Source organism: Phocoena phocoena, chromosome 5, assembly GCF_963924675.1.
Source record: "Phocoena phocoena chromosome 5, mPhoPho1.1, whole genome shotgun sequence".
In the NCBI taxonomy this organism is placed as follows: domain Eukaryota; kingdom Metazoa; phylum Chordata; class Mammalia; order Artiodactyla; family Phocoenidae; genus Phocoena; species Phocoena phocoena.
In genome coordinates, this window is record NC_089223.1 from 33620602 (window position 1) to 33644594 (window position 23993).

The window sequence follows — 23993 nt, forward strand, 5'->3', positions numbered from 1 at the left end:
CTAAACTAATTTTTATTGAATGAACTTCGAGCTCTCTTCGAGAGCTGGGAGATAAAGACACATGTGGAAACACTCTCCATGAATGTGTCTGGATGTGGAACAGTTATGTATGAGTGAGGAAATAACTAATGGATGTGATTATCTGGTTGATATTTTCTATTTTGACTGGAAGTAGTAGTTACATCCAATGAAATGGAAAGTAAAAGATTTACCTTAGCTTCTACTTTATACTCCTGCTAAGGGTTTAATGGATGTCATTCTAGATTTATATCAATGCCTATGTTTTATTAAGATCATGTTATATATTCTGTTCCTCACATTTTCCCCAATATTCTGCGGCTATCTTTCTACATCAACATTAATGTCTACTACATTCTTTTAAAAAAAGGCATGTTATTTATTTGGTACTGAAAAATGTGTTAACCAATCCTCTATTCATGGGAAGATGCTCTGTATACCAAAGAATGTACATTAAAAGAGTGTATCATCTAGCATCAAAAAGAATAAAATAAAATATTAGGAATGCATTTAACCAAGGAGATGAAAGATCTGTACACTGAAAACTATAAAACATGGATGAAATAAATTGAAGAAGACAAATACAAATGGAAAGATATACCATGTTCAAGGATCAGAAGAATTAATATTGTTAAAATATCCATACTACCCAAAGTGATATACAGATTCAGTGCAATCCCTATCAAAAGTCCAATGGCGCTTTTCACAGAAATAGAAAAAACAATTCTAAAACTCATATGGAACCACAAAGACCCCAAATAGCCAAAGCAACCTTGAACAAGTAGAACAGAGTTAGAGGGCTCACACTTCCTGATTTCAAATCATGTTACAGATCTGTATTAGTCAAAATTATATGGTATTGGCATAAAAACAGACACAGAGGCCAATGGAAGAAAATAGAGCCCAGAAATAAACCAAAACATATACAGTCAACTATTTTCAACAAGGGTGCCAAAAATACACCACAGGGAAAGACAGTGTCTTGAATAAATGATGCTGGGAAAGCTAGGTATCCACATGAAAAGAATGAAATTGGTTCTTTATCTTATATCATAAACAAAAAAGGTAACTGTGAGGAGATGATACATGAAGTACCTGACTGAGGTAGTTATTTCACTATGTATATATATAAAATATGTATAAAATAAAATAAAATCATCATATTGTATGCCTTAAAAAAAAAAGAGTGTATCATCTACCCAAGACCCTATTCCATTTCAGAAGGTATCAATGTTTAGTTTCTTAAATGTCCTTCAACATACATGTCATAGAATTTATATTAATAAACTTTACATTTAGATAAGTATAAATAAATTTTAGACTAGTGCCCAGCTTTTTAAATTTTAATAAAATACTGGGATTTTTCGATATCAGAGCCCTACTAAATTTCCATATATAACTATATCTCTTTCTGGGCTATCTATTCGGTTCTCTTGACTTGAATTTTTATTCCTGCATTAATAAACAACTCTGACATAACTATATGTTTTTTATACCTGGTGCCCCTACCTCTCGTGATTCTGATCTTTTGAAAGTTTCTTAAATATTTGGTATCTTTTATTTACAACATAAACTTGACCATCAATTTGTCAAGTTCTTCCAACAAAACTCATTGGAAGTTTGATTGGGATCATATTAAATTTATGTGTTAATTTTCATGGAAACAGCATAGTTAAAAGTGTCTTTTCTTCCACGGTCAAGGTGTGCATTTCCATTTAAAAACCTTCAATCGAGTTTTACAGTTTTTCGTTCCTTTACATAGAGTTTCCACATTTCCTATTAAAGCTACTCTTAAATATTTTATAGGTTTTGTTCATAGTCTGAAAGTGGTTATTTTGTAGACAACATGAAACAGCTAGCTCACTGCTGTTGTCAAGAAATACTAATTTTCAGGTCCCATATTCATCTTGTATGGAATCATCTTATAAGGCATTTTCACGTTTTAACAGATTTTCTATCTGCTTCCTTTATATGCCTTACCTACAAATCATTACAATTTGACTTTTCTTTTCTTATCCTGTTAAAACTCCCAGAAACATACTGAATTAAAAAATGAGTGCAGATATCCCTTTATTATTCCTGTGCCTGCCTCTGTGTTCCACCACAAAGAATAATTTAGTATATTAAATACTTCCTAATAATTACTCTTCAAGAAATTTTGACATATCTCCCCATTCTTTCTCTCAGGCCTGGTATTTTTCTTGAATTCTGTCAAATGATTTTTCTGCATATATTGGTTGATAATCTTGTTTATCTGAATTATTTACAATAAAATGTTGTCTGACATTTAACCAGTTTTCAGATAATTCTTTTTCTGGATACATAATTGACTCATCTGCTAGTAAGTTTATTTCCTACTTCCCAATTATTATACTTCAATTTCTTACTTGAATCTAAATGTAGTGGAAAGTTATTTTTAAAAAAAGTTAAAAGTAGTGATGGTGGACATCCTTGTCTTGTTTCTGATGCTAATAGGAATGTTTCTAGTGTTTCCCAATTAACAACTGAGGTAGTTATACTTCATCAAGTTTTAAAAGTATCCACCTGTTCCTATGTTTAGTAAGTTTTTTATTTAATGAAGAATGGATTTTAAATACTGAAATGCCTCTATCTTCTATGAAGACGCTCATGATTTTTCTCCTTATATAAAACAATGTGGTGAATTACATTAATTTGTTTCCCAATAGGAAATTTTTCTAATGAAACCTTCCTTGCACTATCAGAATAACTTCCACTTAGATATGTGAAGCGTGATTTTTTTATTAGACTTTACTAATGATTTTTGCATCAATATTCATAAACAAAATCATAATTTCCTTTGTGCTTTATGGAATTTGGGTATCTTTGTTATACTTACATTTTAAAACATGAAAGCTTTCCTTCTTTATCTAGGTCCTAGAAAAAATTAAAGTGCATTGTAATTAGAATTTCATTCTGAATCTCCATGAGATTTATGATGTATGCAGATGGTTTTGGTAGGAACTGACAATTCTATTTCTTCTATGGTAATCTATGTAGGGTTTTTTGCATGTTCTGCAGTCATAGGAATTTATAAAAATAAATTTAAGAAAACTTAACCATTTTATTTGACTGTTTAAATATAATGACATGGATTTGGACATAATTGTCTCCCCTCTCCCCTTTATCATTTTTATTAGGATATCTATCATTCTTCTGTTTCTTGTTTTTTTTTTGTTTTGTTTTGTTTTGTTTGGCGGTACGCAGGCCTCTCACCGTTGTGGCCTCTCCCATTGCTAAGCACAGGCTCCGGACACGCAGGCTCAGCGGCCATGGTTCACGGGCCCAGCCGCTCCACGGCACGTGGGATCTTCCCGGACCGGGGCACGAACCCGTGTCCCCTGCATCGGCAGGCGGACTCCCAACTACTGTGCCACCAGGGAAGCCCCTTAATTGGTTTTTATTTACTTTATTTTTGCACCAAAAAATTAACATTTAGCTTTATATACTAACTACATCTTTTTTATTTCACTATTTCTTATCAACTTTTATACTATTTTTTAAAGTTTCTTCTCTTTTTATAAGACTTATGTTTAACACATTTGTTTTCATTACTTTTGGATTAGTCAGTTAAGAGAAAGGGAAGTGAGGAGTCAGAGATGAGGTTAGAAGGTTATAAAAGGGAACAGAGAAATGGTGCATTATCTAGAAGAGAACATTACGTTTAGTGATTTTTTTTAAAGACAGTCATATTTTAAAACATATATTAAATATTTATTTAAATACAACATATTTGTTGATGAGAATCATTTGGCAGAAAGGGAAGGAATTTATGGTGCAGAAAAGAAAGGGGGGGTTGTGGAAGCAAAGTTCTTGAGTAAGCGAGAGTATAAGGCTACGATTGTACACATACTCAGCAAAGTTGTTCTTAGGTGGGCAGTTCATCCTTTGTTAACAGGAGGCAGAAGGCGTAACTGTGGAAGTGTGTGGTCACTGTTGATGGCTTACCTGAGGTGTGTGCTCATAAGCCAAAAATGAGTCCAGTTAGCACAGCTGTCTTTCTCTAACATTATTTTACAGCTTGAGTGTACTCAAGGCATAGGCAGAGTAAGAAATACTTGGGGTTCTGCCAAGTAAATTTTAAAAAGGCACATGCATGAAATTCTGCTTAAAATTTCATGGGGTTCATGACCATACCTGGTGGATGAACTTTTTGCAAGAGGATTCAAGAACACCGTAATACAGGACAGCATGAAGCAGGGAAATGGATTTTTTCATGCTCTTCAGAATTTGATACTTGTGTCTAACAAACATAATAGTTGAAGTTCTGCTAGGTAGGATAACAGGAGCTATCATTCTCACCACCTTGTGCTAGTAATTTCTGACTGGGCTTTGGGATACTATTCACCTCTATGATTTTTCTTCTTTTAGAAGGCATATTAGAATCTCCCAGGGATGCAAGTCTAGTGGGGCTTTCTTCTTTATTTAAGTTTACAAAATACATGCTTATAGAAAATGAAAACATTATAGAAATATATAAAGCCAATCACGAAAGTTCTCCCATAATCCCACTCTCACAAAGCCACTGATAACAATGTGGTGTTACTTCTCCAGTATTTTTTAGAGCATTAACAAGTTACTCTACCAAAAAAAAAAAAAAAAGCAAGCTTGCACAGCTTCCTTTTATATATAAGGGTAAAATTTGGACATCTTATTATTCCAGAGATATTTCTTACTCTTAATGGAAACTGCATGAAGATACCATAATCTATTATACCAGTCCCTTATTGTTAGGACATATGGGCTAGTTTTAATTAAAGACAAAGGTGAAATAAGTATGCTGTGTACAGTTGTCAGATTATTCCCATTAGGCAGTTTCCTAGTAATTTCATTTCTAATGAGGAGTTAGCCAGATTCCAAGCATCTTCAATATACTCTGGAAAACTACTCTCGTAAAGGTTGTAACAACTACACTCCCACCTACAGCATGCAAGATGGTTTATGTATATTTGGAAATGCTTATTCAAAATTATGGTATAATTTCTTAATTTGAAACAAATTTTAAACTGATTGTTCCTATAATTTTGTTTTCTAACTGTAGAAAGTGAAGTGTGACAAATTTTCTTGCCTGAAAGGGAATCAGGACCCTGAGGACCGGGTTTGTAAAACTCGGTATATGCTAGAAAGAGGCACAGGCATCAGAAACCTAAGTAACACTTTTCTATGAAGTCTTCACAAGAGACTGCAGCCCTTGCTATAGCTTCAAATACGTCCATTGGTATCTCCAGTTATTTGTCCAGGGTTTGATACCTATATTGGTAACCTACTGCTTGTGGAATACAATTGAAACTCAAAACATAAGCTTTCCCTGCCACCACCAGCTGTTCTCATTCAACTGCAGCAGACAACTCTGTACTCCTGGGACACACACCTCTCACATGTCTGGCCTGTCACTTCACACCTCATCTTAGAGTACCCTTTTTCTTCTCTGACCTCTTTCAAGGCTCAGCTCAAACACCACTGACTCTTAAGAAGTCTTCCATAATCCTCCTCAGGGAAAATAAATGGGCTTTTCCTCTGTGTTGTCTATACCTCTATAACAGCATTTCTGTAATAAGCCACTAAAGTGGAAGTCTTAAAGCAGCAGTCTCCAACATTTTTGGCACCAGGGACCAGTTTCAAGGAAGACAATTTTTCCACGGACTGGGGATGGGGTCAGAAGGATAGTTTTGGGATGATTCAAGCGCATTACATTTATTGTGTACTTTATTTCTATTATTACTACATTGTAATATATAATAATTATACAAGTCACCATAATGCAGAATCAGTGGGAACCCTGAGCCTGTTTTCACTTGACACTCACTGATAGGGTTTTGATACGAATCTGCAAGCAATTGATTTATTATGGTCTCTGTGCAGTCAAACCTCTCTGCTAATGATAAACTGTATTTGCAGCCGCTCCCCAGTACTAGCATCTCCCCCTCAGCTCCACCTCAGATCATCAGGCATTAGATTCTCATAGCGCGCAACCTAGATCCCTTGTACGCGCAGTTCACGGTAGAGTTCGCACTCCTATGAGAATCTAATGCCACCGCTGATCTGACAGGAGGTGGAGCTCAGGCGGTAATGCCAGTGACAGGGAGTGGCTGTAAATACACATGAAGCTTCACTCGCTTGCCCGCTGCTCACCTCCTGCTGTGCAGCCTGGTTCCTAACAGGCCACGGACCTGTACTGGTCCGTGGCCCAGGGGTTGGGGACCCATCTGAAAAGACAGACACATCTCATCTGTCTACTTCCTGAACAGTATCTAGTGCAGAACTTTACAGAACACGCACTCAAAAACTGTACGTGGAATAAACATACAGAAGTTAACGCTTCAAATCCTTTAATCCCAAATTATCAGTCACAGACACCAGTTTTTAAAGGATTAAAAAGAAAGACTGCTCCCCTCAAAACATGTCCTACTACAGTAAGCAGTTCTGTAAGTTAAAAAAAAAAAAAAAGTGTGCTTTAATAAAAGTGATAAATCATTCTATCTTTAGGATAGTTATGTTCAACAAACCCACATATGCTTGATATCTGCATCTTACCTCCTAGGATCTCAAACTGTTTATTTTAGAAATAAAAACATGGGGAGAGGACAGTTCATTGTAAAATATGAAAAAGCAATGATTCAAGCATGTGAGTTTTTGCTTTATATTCCTAGCCAGAGCACAAATGACTGGATATTCCCATCAACACCAAGCTAAAAAAAAAACAAACAAAACTGGAACCACCATGAAGACAATGCCACATTAAAATCTCTTTCTCTTGATAATTTCTGGCTTCCAGCTGACTGGATGAGTTTCTTCTGTCTAAAAATAGAAAAGTAAGTTAGTTAAAACAAAGTATTTCAGGCCTGCTTCATATTTAATAGGTTCCTTTCTAACAAAAATCCGGCACTTACTCAAAATTATATTACTTGGCATTATATATTTAGCAGTTCTTTAACAATTTTAAGATAAGTGACAAACTTTTGGCATTATCTGAATCTAATAAAGGATGAATGCATTTGCTACAAATTCAGTTTACGGTTTTTCATTTTAAATAAAATTGCTATTTAGACATTCTAATAACACCAAAGCTTATGATTCTAGAATTAATTTGCATAGTAATCAACTTATTTGCTGTGATTCTTAGTGTGAGATTTTCCCAATAACTCTAATAAGGAACGTTGAGATAAAATCAAAACTATTGATTTGCTGTCATCAATGAAACCAATAAAGAAATCTATGAGCAGACACTATTCAAGATGACAAATACTTTAATATTATGAAGATTACTTTCCCTTCTGATAATTTCAGTAACTTTAAAATGAGAAAACGCTTGCAAAATTGGCATGGCTGATTTTATTATACTTTACAATGTATATGAAACAGAAATCTTACCGCTGTATCATCCTCTCTGTACACTTTAATGGTTTTATCAGCTTCAGCTGTTAATAACCGACTTTCAGACTGATCAAAAGCACAAGCAAATATTCCTGACTCACTGTCCAAAGACCCAGGCTGCACTGCTGCATGAACTCTCTGGAAATTGTAGCCAGTTCTCCAGTCCCAAAGATGCATAGTGCCATTGTCAGCTTAAAGGGAAAGATATAGTTAAACCTGGTGTCCTCTCAACAATTCAGCTTGACAAATGTTTATTAAGTACCACAGTAGTAACTGCAGTCACTACTACAAAGATATATAAGATGCAGGCACTCAAGCTCCTCTTAATATCAGTTTGTCTACTTTCATTTGTACTTAATTCAGAATTTATTATAGATCTCAAAAAGCACCACAAAACGACATTCAACTCCAGAACACACAACCAAACTTTAGGCGATTTCTGGCATAAACCCCTAACTTAGATTTATCAATGTGGGGACTTAAAGAGAGCTAAACTATGAAATATGCTACGTGCATTATGAATATGCATGAACACACGTGAACATTCAAACAAACGTTAAAACAGGCAAGTTCTGCTATAATACTTAGGTGTGATGACTTAGAAATTTTACTCACTAAAAGAAAAAGATGACAGACTAAAACATATTTATCATAAAAATCTTATTTTACCTCCAGATACAAGCACTCCATCAGAATTTACTGTCAGTGTATTAATAATAGCATTGTGACCAGAAAGATTTTGAATGAAACTTCCATCGGGGAATTTCCACTGTTTTATGTTATCTGGAGAACCAGATGCAAATGTGTAACTGAAATGAGATAAAGAATTAATGATAAAGTAAACCAAGTTAAATACAATGGTGGATTTTATAAAATCTGATTATGGTTGTATTTTGCATGTGTAGTCAGGATCTATGCAGTTTTAGCAAAATATTATCATCATACCAAGAGGTAAAAATATCAAGATATTTGTTCCAAGTTAAATCAGATTTTTAAATTATTTTAAATGTACGTTAAGTCCTAGGTTGAAGTTTTATTTTCCTCTCATTTCCCCGATGCTCTACACTAAGCTAAAGCAATAAACATACAAACCCCTAAACTCACATAAAGGGCAAGGGGTGATGTAACTATTTTCAAGAAAGCAAGAGAAAAAGCCAGAGAGAGAGGAGAGAGAGACAGAACAAGAAGAGAGGGAGAAAATGAAAGAAATAGAGGCAAGACGAAGAGAGAAAGGGAGGGGGAAGAATAAAGGGAATGAGGAAGACAGGGAAAGGGAGGAAGGACAAGAGTGAAAATAAAGGTAAGGGAGAGTGGGAAAGAGAGGAGGAGAGGCAAGATATGACTTGTGACCAGAAAGTGCCAGGTGATATAGTTTCATAGACAACAGGTTGTGATATTATGCTCCATCTCTTGGGATACTCTGACTATAATGTTCATGATCACTACTATTTTTTCCGATTATATTAACTTCTTCCTTAAGAATTAACTATTCTATGTATAGCTCAGTGCCTAATAATATTTATGTCCAAAACATTAAATATAGCTACTATTAGCTTCGATTATGACATGCAACTTTTAACCATGATTTATTCGTGTTATCTCATTTGACATCATTTTCACCATGCAGAAAGCTTTCCTTGTCTTATAGAGGCCATGAAGCAAAATACTACGCAAGGAAAATAAAAGAAATGCATGTTCATATGTGGCACAGGTGAAAAAATGACAGTGGCTAAATGACTACCAAAGTAGTATTCATGTTGGTATTTCTGTATTATACTAAGAACTGAAGAAAGAAGAGAAGCTACTTAGGAAAACATACTTACTGTCTTGGATGTAAAACCACAGCCCTGACTGATTTTTTGTGATTTGTTAATGTGACTCTTGTTTTTCCAGCCACCAAATCCCATAATCGTATTGTAGTGTCATGGCTTCCTGTAAGGAGAATACACACACATCCCCAAGATACACACAGATCAGAAAAAAAGAATGTGAAAATTAAATATAATAAAATTGGAAGCATTCCTCCACAGACATATATATATGAAATAAGTCATATTAACCCTTGGCTAATTGTTTTCTATAGTTCCAAAATATTTGGTTGATTTTAAGTTTAATTCTTAAAAGAATGTAATAAACGCTTGTTGCACTGTCATCTGAATAACAGAACAAATGTGAATAACAAATAAAACAAAGACATGATGTCATCCCCTAGTGGAGAGGAAGGAAAAAACTCTAATAATCATTTAGTTAATGAAACATATGGGAAGGAATTATTTTCTAGTCTTGAAGATTCAATGATATTAACCATATTTTAAGCAAAACAAGACTCAAACCAGCTCTAAAAGTCTGAGAGTATTTTGTCTTCTAACTTTAATTTCCTAGACCGGTAATTTTGATACTATAAAACAACGCTTAGTTGTATCTAATAGCACTATTCTCTAGTGAGGCATTACCTGATACAAAGATTCTATGATATGTAAAAAGTATGAGATAAAAACAATGGGATGAAATGTTACCACAAAAAATTTCAAGTGCACACAGAAACACTGTATATACAACACAAAGCAAGAGTCATAGTAAATATGAAAAGTGTATAATCATAATGCACTCTGATATGAATATACTGTAAACTTGAAAAGTATCGATCGTACCAGTAATAATTTGTGGTTCCGCAGCTTGACACCTCACTGTAGCCACCGCATTAGTATGTCCAGATAACGTGTGTACACTGGCTTTAGTTCTCACATCCCAAATCTATCAAAACACAACAGACATACCATCAAAGAGAACAGGTATTCATATCTCAGGCAGGTAACTAGATCAATGCAAGCCTGGGAATCTACTCGACAACTTTGTGTGCCTGCCTTGAATATAATGAAGAAAGTGAGTAAATGAAATAATCACCTGTAAGCTGGCTGGGGAATGTATATAGGAGGCAGCCAATGGGGAAAAAAGCTACAAGATCAGGGGACCTACTGACTAGAATGGGTATAATGGGGCTACTGAATGAAACAGCTAATGGACCACAGCTGTGGTGACAGACTGGCATGTGAGAGGTCGCATATCAGGGGCGGGGCCTCCCAATTATAGACATAGTGGGGCCACAGAACTCAGAAGATGAAGACTAGGTAGGGCATTGACGGGTCAAGGCAACTATCTTTAAATTCTCTATCAAAAAATACATGACTTTAGGACCAAATAAGCATACTGTAAGATGCAATATATGTACAGATCAGCTCTATTCCATTTACCCGTGCAGTTGAGTCTCGGCTACAGGTCACCAGCACATCGATTGTTGGGTGCAGATCTAAACCATACACTGCACTCAGATGTCCATGATAGTGCCTTATAACCTAAAAAATAAGAAAGAAAGTTAAAATCTCTACAATTAGGAAGATAAACAGGGGCCCATAATGTCTCCAATCCTTAACTTCATGCTTACCTTATTATACTCAAGATCCCAGCATTTGACTTGTTTGTCTTCTCCACAGGAGAAGAGGTACGGGCTCCTCGTGCTCACTATCACACCACGCACCGTACTGATGTGCCCAGTTAATGACAGTTTTAACTTGCCACTAGCCAAGTCCCAGATCTGCAATCAAAAAATACTTAATTTTTCTTCTTTATTATTCCAAAGCAAATTTTTAGAATCTTGATGTTAAAATTGTCTTCAAAAAGTGAAAGATAAAAACACATAAAAATATAAAAGTTTGCAAAATGACCCCATCAACAAAAATAAAATCAGGGAAAAGAGAATTAAAGGGCATGATCAAACTGGGAAAATATTTGCACAGGTGACAAAAAGTTAATATTCTTAATATATAAAGGATATCACTGATAGTAAAAGTATGAATACTGAGGTATTAAATTAGTCAAGGATGGCATCAACTTAAAAAAAAAAACCTAAACGTAGCAAATAAAGGTATCAAAAACTTCAACATCACTATAAATTTTATATACACAGTTTTTGAAAGATTAGATATTCATTTCTGCTTATCACAATAGTAAATATTTTTTAAAAAACACAAGCAATGTGCTGAAAAGGATCCTCTCACATGCTGCAAGTATCAATTCACCCATTTTGGAAAATAATTTTTAACTTTGGGTGTCAACTTCAAGAATGCCTGACCTTTAATACTTTTTTCTGGGAAACTATCATAACAAAACACTTTAAAATACAGAAAAAGCTTTAGGCACATATTAACTACAGCATTACTTATGTTAGTGAAAAATCAGGAAACTAAAAATACTTTAATGCCTAACAGAAGGAAAATAGATTATAGAATATCTAAATGACGTAATACTATGGAACCATTTAAAAAAATGTTCAGGAGAGGAAAGGATAGGAGTTTGGGATTAGCAGATGCAAACCATAATACACAGAATGAATATGTAACAAGGTCCTACTGTATAGCACAGGGAACTATATTCAATACCTGTGATAAACCATAATGGAAAAGAATATGAGAAAGAATGTATATATATGCATAATTGAATCACTTTGCTGTACAGCAGCAATTAACATATTGTAAATCAACTATACTTAAAATAAATTTTTAAAAAAAGACGTTCAGTTTTTGACAGGAATATGCCTTTGACACAATATTAACTGAAAAAAAGCTGGGAACAAAATTACATATCAAACATGATTTTTAAAAGATACACATTTATATACACAGGAAAATAACTCAGAAGAAAATGCAGATACACATACACAGAAATAAATGTTAAAAAGAAAATTCAAATATCTGACAGTGGTAGGATTATGCATGGGTCTATATTCTTTCTCTTTTCTTTCTTTCTTTCTTTTTGGCTGCATTGGGTCTTCCTTGCTGCACGCAGGCTTTCTCTAGTTGCAGCGAGTGGGGGCTACTCTTTGTTGTAGCGCGGGGGCTTAGTTGCTCTGCGGCATGTGGGATCTTCCCAGAACAGGGCTCGAACCCAGGTCCCCTGCAATGGCAGGCAGACTCTTAACCACTGCGCCACCAGGGAAGCCCTGGGTCTATATTCTTTTATACTCCTTTACATTTTCCACATTTTTTATAGATAAGCATGCTTTAATTTTGTAACCAGAAGGAGAAAAAAATATGAAGAAATTAGTTGTAAATAGTCAGCATGTACTGTTTGGAAAAAAAACTGTTGCTTAAATACCACTTTTCAAACAGATATTTATTTGAGACTTTTTTTTATAATTTATTTATTTTATTTATTTTTGGCTGCATTGAATCTTCATTGCTGTACGCTGGCTTTCTCTAGTTGTGGTGAGCAGGGGCTACTCTTCATTGTGGTGCCCGGGCTTCTCACTGCGGTGGCTTCTCTTGTTGCAGAGCATGGGCTCTAGGCACACGGACTCAGTAGTTGTGGCTCGTGGGCTCTAGAGCGCAGGCTCAGTAGTCGTGGCACAGAGACTTAGCTGCTCCACAGCATGTGGGATCTTCCCGGACCAGGGCTTGAACTGATGTCCCCTGCATTGGCAGGTGGATTCTTAACCAATGCACCACCAGGGAAGCCCTATATGGGACTTTTAACTGGTATAGATAATAAATTTTACTCAACACTCGGGTCTAAGAAATCAGAGAACTAGAACAGCAATTCTCACCAGAGGAAATAAAACATTAAAATTACACGGCAAACACAAAATCATGTTTACATTTTTCTTCCTTCCTTATTACCTTTATAGTTCTGTCAGCAGATCCAGTAACAAACCACTGGTTTCCAGGTTCCACAGCAATACATCGAACCCAGCCAAGATGCCCACTGATCACCTGTATTTAAAAAGGTAGAATGAGCAGGCTCACTACACAGAAGCTAAAGTTTATTCAATTTCAACTCATCACACTTATGTTAAATATGATACAACTGAAAAGTACAACTACAGTGATCGAAAAAAGGTGAATGGTTGGCAGGGGTGAGAAAGGATATGATTATAAGAAAACAGCACAGGGGTGTTTTTGAATCAATGGAACTTCTATTATCCAGATTGCGGTAGTGGTTACCCAAATTTATATATCTATTAAGATTTATTAGATCTATACACCAAAAGAAAGTCTATTCTAAGGTATGATAATTTGTCTAGCTGTACGTTTCCTACTATTTACATTTTATTTTAGATTTGGTACATTTTGAATCATTCCAATTTACTATAATTAAAAAGATAACTGGTAGGGCCACAGAAATGTCCTGATGTATGGATTTTCTCCTTGGCCTTCGCATAGAACACCTCGAACACTTTCCTAAATTTATTTTGTCTGCTCTCCATTTAGTAGCCTTCTATCAATATTTTATACTGTCACTTATACAATATACAAGTATAACTTCCATTTAATGAAGTCTCCTTCCCAAAGTATCTTTTAAGATACTGTCTAAGCCCCTCCCTCCACCCCACCTCAGATCACTCTACCAGCTCTCATATTCACTCTGTTTCCTCCTTATTCCATTCCTCGGCTCTTGTTTAACTGGAAAGTAGTGATCATGTTTCATGTAGTGGAATAATATACAGATTCACTCACTCTGTAGAGTTTCCACGGTGGGTGCCACTGAGGTTTCGGCATTGTAGGGGCTTTTTTAGCCATCAGTGCGGAGTTCTTGGCATTGCCACTGTCCATAACAACCTAGATATGGAATAGATTAATTATTAAAGATATCTTACCTAAGGTTTCATGTTATCAATTCAAAAATGGAAAGTCAAAGGGATTTATGAAAGATTTTTCCTTAAGAAAAAAAGATATCTGAAAAATATCTGCATACCTAGAAAATGAGTCTAAGACTTCAATCAGAACTATATTTTCTGTATGTTAATTTTAACTTTAAAAAACAATTAAAAAATCTCAGAGAGGCAGAACCTTAACATTGAGAGCACATATCACTGTGCACGGGTTCAAAACCCAACTCTGTCCATTACTAGCTAATGACCTTGGGTATAAATTATGTAACCTCTGTGCCTCATTAGTAAAATGGAAATAACAGCAACTATCTCATACAGTTATTATGAAGACTGTAACAGTGTAGTAAATGCTAAATGTAAGCTCCCATTATTATTTAAGTAAATATATGTGGATTAATGCCGTTGCTTTTGTCATATTTTAACATTATTGATTTCTACATTATTGATTTCTATACTACAAAGGAGAAACTGAAAGTTCCTTCTATTTAACTCCCACAAAAGTATTTCAATACTATCTTAAAGGGTATACTAGCTGATATAACCATATACTGATAGCATCCACCCGTCCAAAAAACACTGAAGCCTGTAAAGTTACTGCCCTCAAGAAGCTTATGTTATATCCTAAGGAGGCAGAAAGCCTGGGCAGATGCTGTGAATGGAGGCTAAAGACCCTGGTAGGAGGACTACAAATTCATTCACTTCACAAAGCAACTGCATAATAAACTGAGGAAGTAAAGACTGCACTCACTTCAAGTAACAGCATAATAAAGCAAACTGCATATTTTCAGTTATTCTTTCTATAACTACTTTCACCAATAACAACAGTAGCTGCCATTTACTTACAAACAAATAATATATTTCTAAATGCTCATTTGTAAGATATTAGTTGTATAGCCTGTGAATATTACGATACTAATAGCACTCAACTCTAACCGTACAAACCAAATGAGAGTTTAATAAAAAAAACTTTCATATCTAACACGTACTAATAGAAGCTTCAGAATAACCATGCTTGCATTTCTAATAGTGGGTAATACAGAGCATCGTCACATTATCTTCATCAAAATAAATGTTATGTCCAACGTGCAAGTAGACACAGAATTAACAGAACTTTAAATTATTCTGTCAATCCACTAGCAACTTAAATTTTAGGGCTATGAAATATTAGCAACTAGCTCAGGCCGCTATTTACTTGAACAAGTCCAAGGAAAATGTTCATTTATTAATATCTAAGGTAAGAATCTTGGAATAAATGGAAATAGGCAACATGTTAAAGTTAGAAACCCACAGCGTGATGTGATTTGACACAGACAACTTACCGCCCCTGCAGGCTGTGACCGGTCAGAAGCCCCAGGGTGTCGGTATTCACCTCCAGCAGGTGTACTACGGTTTGCATCAACCCTGAGGCAAAAGAAACACCATATTCTAAGTAATTAGTCTCCAGTCAGGTGTTCTGCAGGACTGACTCTATATTTTAAGTTTTTGTAAGCACTGGTAAAGGAAAATGTCATACAATACGTAACTACAAAGAAACAAATTTAAAAATGAGAAAAAATGTGAACAGTAAACTATGCTTTCAAAATCTTTGTTATTTAGAAGCATAGTATCTCCTACCTGGCTTGAGAAGTAGGTAATGCCACAGCTAAGGACTGTGCAGCTGATTCACTTGGCATTCTTTGGATCTTAGTGTCCGCTGTCAAAGCAACCCCTGTTGAAATAAAAAAAAAATCAACTCCTTTTAGTATCTATCTTTGCTTCCATTTACATGCATTTACAATAAAATACTGGAGGAAAACATAACAAAAAGGTAATGGTGATTATCTCTAGGTGGTGATATGACAAAAATTTTTGTTACATTTTGTACGTCTTTTGTTTCTAATTCTTTTACAATAAATATTGCCCAACAACATATATCTCAAATTTGTCTCATATATTTAATCAAAACAGCTTAATATTAACATAGCCCAAGATAGTAAAGTTAAATTTCTATTATCTTGGGATATTACCTTCAAATATAAAAATTAAGCAGTTCCCCAAATACTAACAGAATGTTTCGAAGGGTAAATGTAAATTCCTACAACAAGAAGCACCAATTCATCTATACTTGAATATAGTGAATTCCGTCCTCTAAAATTACTAGAACCTGGATATACTAAGCTTTTTGTCCTCCACCCTGTTATACTGGCCACTCCATTTGTGTGCTAATTCCTCTTCACATACAACACACCCAGGATATGTTTCTATCATACCTGCTTCTATACTAACACTTCTAACACTTTTATAAGCTTTGTGATATTTATGTGTCTGACTAAACTTCCAGGTAATAAGCTTGTCTTAGCCTGGAGCAGTCTTATTGTCTTTGAATTCTTAGCACAGTGCCTAAAAAAAAATAAGTGCTTAAGAATGTTTGCTGAATGAATGCATGTGAAACTTAGTTAATTATCATCTAAACAGCTATGCCTGGATGCTTGGTTATTGAGCTTATCTTATATTTTACAGGCAATGGGAATCATATTATTGGCTCAGTCATGGAAATATAAGTGACAATAAGACATTTTCAAATATAACAGCTACTTACCAGGTCCTGGTGGATACGGATGTGTACCTGTCACCAAATATTCAACTTCTTGTCCTATTAAAAACAGGGAGAGAGAGAGAGAGAGAGAAAATTCATCTGTGGCAAAATTACCTTATATACAAGTATCACGTCTTTTAATGAATTAAATAATATTAAATTATCAACTGGATATCTCAAATTTTCCCAACTAAGCCCAAGCCTGAGAAATAAGGTAAGTTGATCATTTTTGCTTTGCCTTCTGAAGACCATGTTCACAGGTAGTTCTTTGATCATTTGCTGATGTGGTGTCAAGAAAGCTTGTGCATTTGCTATATAGCAATGGTGTGTAGAGAGGTCATCTTATCAAGTAATAATCCACTCAGGTTTATCTTCCAAACAAATGGTTTTCCTGTGATGAATCTTGGATTATCTTTATTCACTACAATTTTAGTACTTAATATCATCTTTCTGAATTATAGCCAAAACAGATAGATGAAAGAAAAATTCCCCACAGGTTAGGAATTTTTCCTTTAGTCTCCACTATGACTATCTCCATATCCTAAGAATTTCTGCCATCATTATACCACTGTTTTAATTTCCTATAAGGGAAAAATCCACCAACCAATAATCTCACTCACTACTCCAATGAGGAAATAAAGCTGTTAAATAGGGTATGGCTCTAATAAGTCCTTCCAGAAGAAGCACTAATAAGACATTTCATTTTTCTATTTTTAAAATTCACATATAAATCCTGACATTTCTGACAATGCCATACTCACCTTGATTGGCAGGATATTGTTTGTGTCCATATGAATCTGATGCATTCTGAGGGCCTTTCTCTTTAAGATTTTCTTTTGAAGTAGGCATATGCAACACAGGACCATACTCATTACGCAGCTTGATTGCCATTTTTCGTTTGTGACTATTTAAAAATTATAAACATAAAAATGTATCTTTGAGTACTTTAAATATATTCACCAATGTAAATATATTCACAGATATCCAGAAAACAAGTATTTAAGTAGCTTAAGTTTGCCTAATCATGTAGAAAAAGTTACTATTAAGATTTTAAAGTTAAACAATATTTTAAAAAATTTCCAAGTGCATTTCCACACTTTTGTTCACAATCTACCACATAGCATCCATTAAGTAATAGTTTAGTTTGTTAACCAATTATATAAAAACTTTCATGTTGATTTATCAAAGGTCTAACTCATTTTAAAATATATAGAAACTAATATATCCTTTAAAAAAAACCTCAAAGTCAGTATACTTTCCTTCAAATGTCTAAATATAAAAATACAGTAAAAGCTTCTATAGTAACCTTTCCTGGATATACCTAGAAAGATTAGTTCAAACTAATCCAAGTACTTAATTCAGCATTTTAGAAACAAATGCACTTATTATGCTACTTTTAAGGATAGTCCACTTGGTAAATTAAATATAAATGCTTGTTTGAGGAATTAGGTAGATTTTTAAAGAAGGGTAAAGGACAAAGAAGGAACACTGCACATAATGCAATCCCAGACTGGAGCTGGAGATGTAGAACCAAAAATATGCCACCACTCAAAAATCTTCATCATACTAACGAGAAAAGATGGGAGTAGAGGTACTGGCCAGGTACAATTTCAGCTCAGCAAGGCTCTGAGAGCAGCAGGAAGCTGAAAGCACATACAAAGTGATTGATTATAAAATATAACGCCTAAAAGGGACTCTCCTAATTACTGGGTATTTGTAAAATGCAATTAATTAATGGGACTTTTACTGTAAAAGATAAGGCCAAAAAAAATAAAGTTAACTCAGCTTAAATTATGCCCAAACACAACTCATTACTGAATAGATATCCTATGAGTTAGTATTACTTACTAATCTTTAAACCTTCCCCTCTCCCTGCTCTCTTCCCCCAATATTATAAGTTGAAATATTCTAGCAATTGAAAAGGAACTATCCCTACCTCTCTTCATCCAAAGGCACAGGTTTTCCATTATCAGCCACAAACATGTCATGGGTTCTCTTCAATGACCTGAACACAAGTGTGTGCACAGAATGTTTCTGTACCTCCTAGAACAAAAGAGTATAATTACATATCTAGCTACAAATTATATATACCATAACCTAAATTAAAGTGAAATTAGTTATACACTTTACATGTTTAAATATGTAAAAAGCTTTGTACCACTCACCACAGCTATCTGTAGCAAGCTATAGGAGTCAAGTTCAGAGAAGAGGAAGAAGCTCCTCTTGGGCCAGAGCCCCAGGTATACCAGCTGAGTGATGCCTGAGATTAGTCATTTACTCAATAAATATTTACTGAACTCCTACTAATTGAGTGGCAGGTATTGTGCTAGAAACTAACAACAGAATGATGAAAGGCAGCCACGGTCTCTGTGCTCAAGAGGAAACAGGCAAATAAAAACAAACAAAGTAACTCCACATTCTAATAAGTGCTATGAAGGAAACAAGCAGGGGGCTGAGACCGAGGACAGAAGAAGACCTTAGGGTGGTAATGAAAGATCTCTCTGAGGTGGCAGCTAAGCAGAGAGGGAGTTAGCCTTGCACAAAATAGAGGTAAGAACAATCCAAGCAGAGAGAAAAGGCCATGTAAATACAAAGGCGTTTGGTAACCGAAATAATGCCAGAACCTGCAGTACAGCTGTGTATGTTCGGTGAAAGGGTGGGTTGATGATGCAAGATGAGGTTGTAAGGATAGACAAGGTCCAGATAAGTTTTTTTTTTATACCATTGCAACGGTCTGCATTTTTGCTCTAGATACATAGGACCACTAAAGGGTCTTAAGCAAGAAAAGCTCGAACATCCTACGTTTTAAACTGATCAATTTACTGGGGGTGGGGGAGGGGTGACAGAAACAGAAGCAAGGAGACCACCTAAGAGCTAAAGCATCAGCGTTGGTGGATGATGTGGTCTGAATTCAGGTGATGGCAGTGGGCCTGGACAAGAGTCAAGAATTTTGAGATAAAACGAACAAGGCTTGCTAATAGTTGTTCAAGCTAGCGGAAAATGCAAAAATTCAAGAATGGCAGGTTTTCCCGGGGAAGAGCTTTAGTAAGACAAAAAATGAAGACCAGAGAAGACCGCCAGTTTTGTAAGACACAGAATCACCGACTCGACCCAGCAGGCAGCGAGTACCACTGGTCGAACATCGACAGAAACTCCGCCTCAGAGGACAGTGCCCAGCTCAAGTGCCCAAGGGCCAAATGAAAACTGGAGGAATTATCTCAGGCTTCCCGCCCAGACAGAACCTCCAACTCGTGCTCTCATCCGGCTTCTCTGCCTCCCTAAAAACCTTAAGAGACTACCCGGCCTCGGCCAAACAGCCTCCCCTCGCAGCCGCTACTCTCCCCTGACTCCCAGCACCCTCGATCCCTCACGCCCGCCGCCAAAGAAAAATAATCCAGAACAGATGGCCCCTGGGCACCCAAGTGTCACTTTACCTCGACCATGACGCCGCGATCTACCCAGTCGCTCCAGCAAGGATGAAACACCAACCAACTGGACGGAAACCGCCGCCACAACTACTCGGCCCCTTCCTGAATCGGGCGTCCTGGCGCCGGATGTGACGTAAGACTCTGCGCACGCGCGCTGGTGGGCCGTAGGCAGTCTGGGGCCAAAGGGCGGGCCTTTCTCCTCGGGGGCCGCCTGTGGGGCGGAGCTTCGAGACTGCGGGGCGGAAGCTGCCGGAATCGCGGGAGTAAAGGTTTTACTCGCTTCTGCAGAAATCTTGAGATAATATCGTTTTCTACCTTACTCTCAGCCTTAAATATTTTGGTTTAGGGCTGTGGTTGTTTGCATTCTGTTCTCTGGAATCTTAATACTTTTTTTTCAGACAACCTCAGCAGTCAGTTCTAGGGAAGGTCCGGAGAGCGCGAAGGCTCTTACCCCTCCTTGCCTTCTTCGGGGGTCGCCTCCGTGATTTTTGTCGCCTGATTCCGCTACTTGGCTCAATTTGGCTGGAAGCATTTAGAAATCTTTTTAGTCTTGGTGCCTAAAAAGCAATTCCACTTACACTGTCCATGAAACACTTGTTGAGTGAATATTGCGGAATGGTTTCAATTTGAGAAATTTTGCAAAAGATTTTGGCTTTAACAGCATATGGCAAAATCTCAAATTTATTTTCAGCCAGCATAGTTGTTTTTTTTTTTTCAATATCCCAACAATGGCATAACTCTTGGCCATTTCCTCGTTGTCTGATGATGAACGTGGCTTCAACGATGCCAGGGTACAGTTTGTCAAAGCTGGTGGAAGAAAAACACAAGTGAAGACTTTAGCCATTTTTGTGTGTATACAGACTGGTGCCAAAGGATTGGCATTTTGTTTTATACCCAGGTAAAATCTGCAGTTTGTGATCAGTCGTGCCTATTTTTCCACATAAGAAGGAAAATTGATGGAACTGGACATTTGCAAACTTGAATAGACAAGCATTTTACTGGCTCTGCTTCTTCTTTAACCATAGTCAGTTTCCACAGATCTTGTCACCAGAGCATGTTGTGTATACTTTGAGAGGGAGAAAAATCTATCAAAAGTATAGCAATGTGAATTTATCATCTCATTTAGGAATTAATTTTTAATTCATTACAAAAATTAAGACCATCCTTCTATTTGAAAATACAATCATCTCTGAATTTGAGTGTAAGTTTGGCCTTAAGAATTGATTTTCTATAGCAGTGGCCACTGGTGGTAGGCCTTGCAAGGAAATGCCATAATTATAAAATATGTACTTGGGAAAATAAATCAGAGTATACCTTACCTATAGATAGAAATAACTATACAAAAGAACGTGACCAGCAAAGGGCAATAAAATTATAGAAAGATAAGCAAGATTCTAATATATCTATGGCAATATAGATAAAGATGTGGTACATGTATACAGTGGAATGTTACTCAGCCATAAAAAAACAAAATAATGCCATTTGCAGCAACATGGATTGTCATATTGAGTGAAGTAAGACAGAGAAATACAAATATCGTATGATATCGCTTATATATGGAATCTGAAAAAGATACAGATGAACTTATCTACAAAACAGAAATAGAGTTACAGATGTAGAAAATAAATTTATGGTTACCAGGGAAGGGGGAGGGATAAATTGGAAGATTGGGATTGACATATACATGCTACTATATATAAAATAGATAACTAATAAGGACCTACTGTATAGTACAGGGAACTCTACTCAATACTCTGTAACGGCCTATATGGGAAAAGAATCTTAAAAAGAGTGGTTATATGTATATTTATAACATATTCACTTTGTTGTACACCTGAAACTAACACAACATTGTGAATCAACTATACTCCAGTAAAAAAAAAGAAAAGAAAAAAAAAAAAGAATCCCTGTCCTGGCTGACACCTAGAGCTGCCTTATTTGAGCAGTAGGGGTCACTGCTGCTTTTCATAAGCGTAGGAGGATTGTTCCCAAAAGCACACATGGTGAATACTTTATTAATATATATTATTAAGTCTGTTTGGGTGAAACCAATAGTACAAATCTTAAGGAAAGTCTCCCTTCATTAGTTAAGCTAATTTTTTTTTTACTCACCAATATAGGACATCTCTATATTCTCTTTCAAAAATCAATAGCTTTTGTGTGTGCAGTTAAAACATATAATGGGGGAAAATCTCATAACAATAAATGAAAAGTATGCAAGTCATATGAAAAAAGCTTAAGGGACATAAAGAAGAAAATTTGAATCAATGAAAATGCATACCTTATTCTTGGATCAGAAGACTCAAAATTATAAATATCTGTTGTCATTAATCTAATCTTGGGCATATTTTACAGAAAATACTGTTAATTTAATTCAAGACATTTTTATTAAATAGTGAAAGATTTTTTAAATGAATGTTATAAAATACTCCAAATAAAAAGTTTTTATTTTCTACAGAGTTTTACTACTGGTACTATATACTTAATCACTTTAAGTGCTTTATTGCATTGTGTGAAAATACAGCTTCTGTTTCCAATGTGTGATTTATGCTTTTTTAAAAAACTCAGTTTGATTCCCAAACATTTGATCTTAACTTTCCCTTTGAAATAGTTCAGCAAACCCCAGAAGCTCTCTCAGCCACTAATTAACTTACCTTTTAGAGTCTTTTTTTAAATTAATTTATTTATTTTTGTCTGCGTTGGGTCTTTGTTTCTTTTGTTGTTGTTTTTGTTTGTTTTTTGTTTTGTTTTGTTTTAACATCTTTATTGGGGTATAATTGCTTTACAATGGTGTGTTAGTTTCTGCTTTATAACAAAGTGAATCAGCTATACATATACATATATCCCCATATCTCCTCCCTCCTGCATCTCCCTCCCACCCCTCTAGGTGGTCACAAAGCACTGAGCTGATCTCCCTGTGCTATGCGGCTGCTTCCCACTAGCTATCTTACATTTATTAGTATATATAAGTCCATGCCACTCTCTCACTTACCCTTTGTCCCAGCTTACCCTTCCCCCTCCCTGTGTCCTCAAGTCCATTCTCTACGTCTGCCTCTTTATTCTTGTCCTGCCCCTAGGTTCTTCAGAACCTTTTTTTTTAGATTCCATATATATATGTTTTAGCATACGGTATTTATTTTTCTCTTTCTGACTTACTTCACTCTGTATAACAGTCTCTAGGCCCATCCACCTCACTACAAATAACTCAATTTCGTTTCCTTTTATGGCTGAGTAATATTCCATTGTATATATGTACCAAGTCTTCTTTATCCATTCAAATGTTGATGGACACTTAGGTTGCTTCCATATCCTGGCTATTGTAAATAGAGCTGCAATGAACATTGTGGTACATGACTCTTGTTGCTGTGCACGGGCTTTCTCTAGTTGCGACGAGCGGGGGCTACTCTTCATTGTGGTGCGCAGGCTTCTCATTGCAGTGGCTTCTCTTGTTGCAGAGCACGGGCTCTAGGCGCCCGGGCTTCAGGAGTTGTGGCTCGCAGGGTCTAGAGCTCAGGCTCAGTAGTTGTGGCGCACAGGCTCAGTTGGTCTGCGGCATGTGGGATCTTCCCGGACCAGGGCTCAAACCCGTGTCCCCTGCATTGGCAGGAGGATTCTTAACCACTGCACCACCAGGGAAGCCCTAACTTACCTTTTGAATAGTACTCCCCTGCCATTAACTTACCAAAAAATAATGGGGGTACTATTTAAAAGGACAATCAGATGTTTCAGATTTCGCAGAAGAATCAGATGATCAAGTTTGGAAGTTTCAGTGGCTCCTGCTGCTGAAGTTGGTAGGCTTTCTCTCTAGAATGCTGCGGTGAATATGACCTCAGGCCAATCAACCTAATTATTTCCTTTGCTTATTTCCTTTGCAAACATAAAACTGGGGAGAGAAGCTGATAGGGCTAGCTTGGGT

At 36.1% G+C, this 23993-nt stretch overlaps 1 protein-coding gene across 2 annotated transcripts; it reads right to left on the reverse strand.

Annotated features, from left to right (window-relative positions):
- Nucleotides 1-6354: 6354 nt before the first annotated feature.
- PLRG1 (pleiotropic regulator 1) lies at nt 6355-20184 on the reverse strand. 2 transcript variants are annotated; one of them, XM_065877556.1, is made up of 15 exons: nt 20084-20184; nt 18586-18692; nt 17411-17553; nt 16653-16706; nt 15689-15782; nt 15394-15475; nt 13920-14021; nt 13083-13175; nt 10853-11002; nt 10662-10763; nt 10062-10164; nt 9234-9342; nt 8080-8219; nt 7408-7601; nt 6355-6834 (listed from the first exon to the last, which is right to left on the reverse strand). In XM_065877556.1, the coding sequence occupies exons 1-15, from the start codon at nt 20090-20092 to the stop codon at nt 6775-6777; spliced, it is 1542 nt and encodes a 513-aa protein (XP_065733628.1). In that variant the 5' UTR covers nt 20093-20184; the 3' UTR covers nt 6355-6774. The 2 variants fall into 2 exon arrangements, with proteins under 2 accessions (XP_065733628.1, XP_065733629.1); XM_065877557.1 differs by having other exon boundaries at nt 6775-6834; nt 16680-16706; nt 20084-20092.
- Between the last annotated feature and the right edge of the window lie 3809 nt (nt 20185-23993).

Bases quoted from the DNA above. Each gene is read 5' to 3' on its own strand.
- PLRG1 (XM_065877556.1), bottom strand. The intron at 16,707-17,410 runs GTGAGTATGGCA...TGTTTTTAATAG, and splicing joins ACAATATCCTGCCAATCAAG to GACAAGAAGTTGAATATTTG. The intron at 6,835-7,407 runs GTAAGATTTCTG...TTCTATTTTTAG, and splicing joins ACAGAGAGGATGATACAGCG to ACAGAAGAAACTCATCCAGT.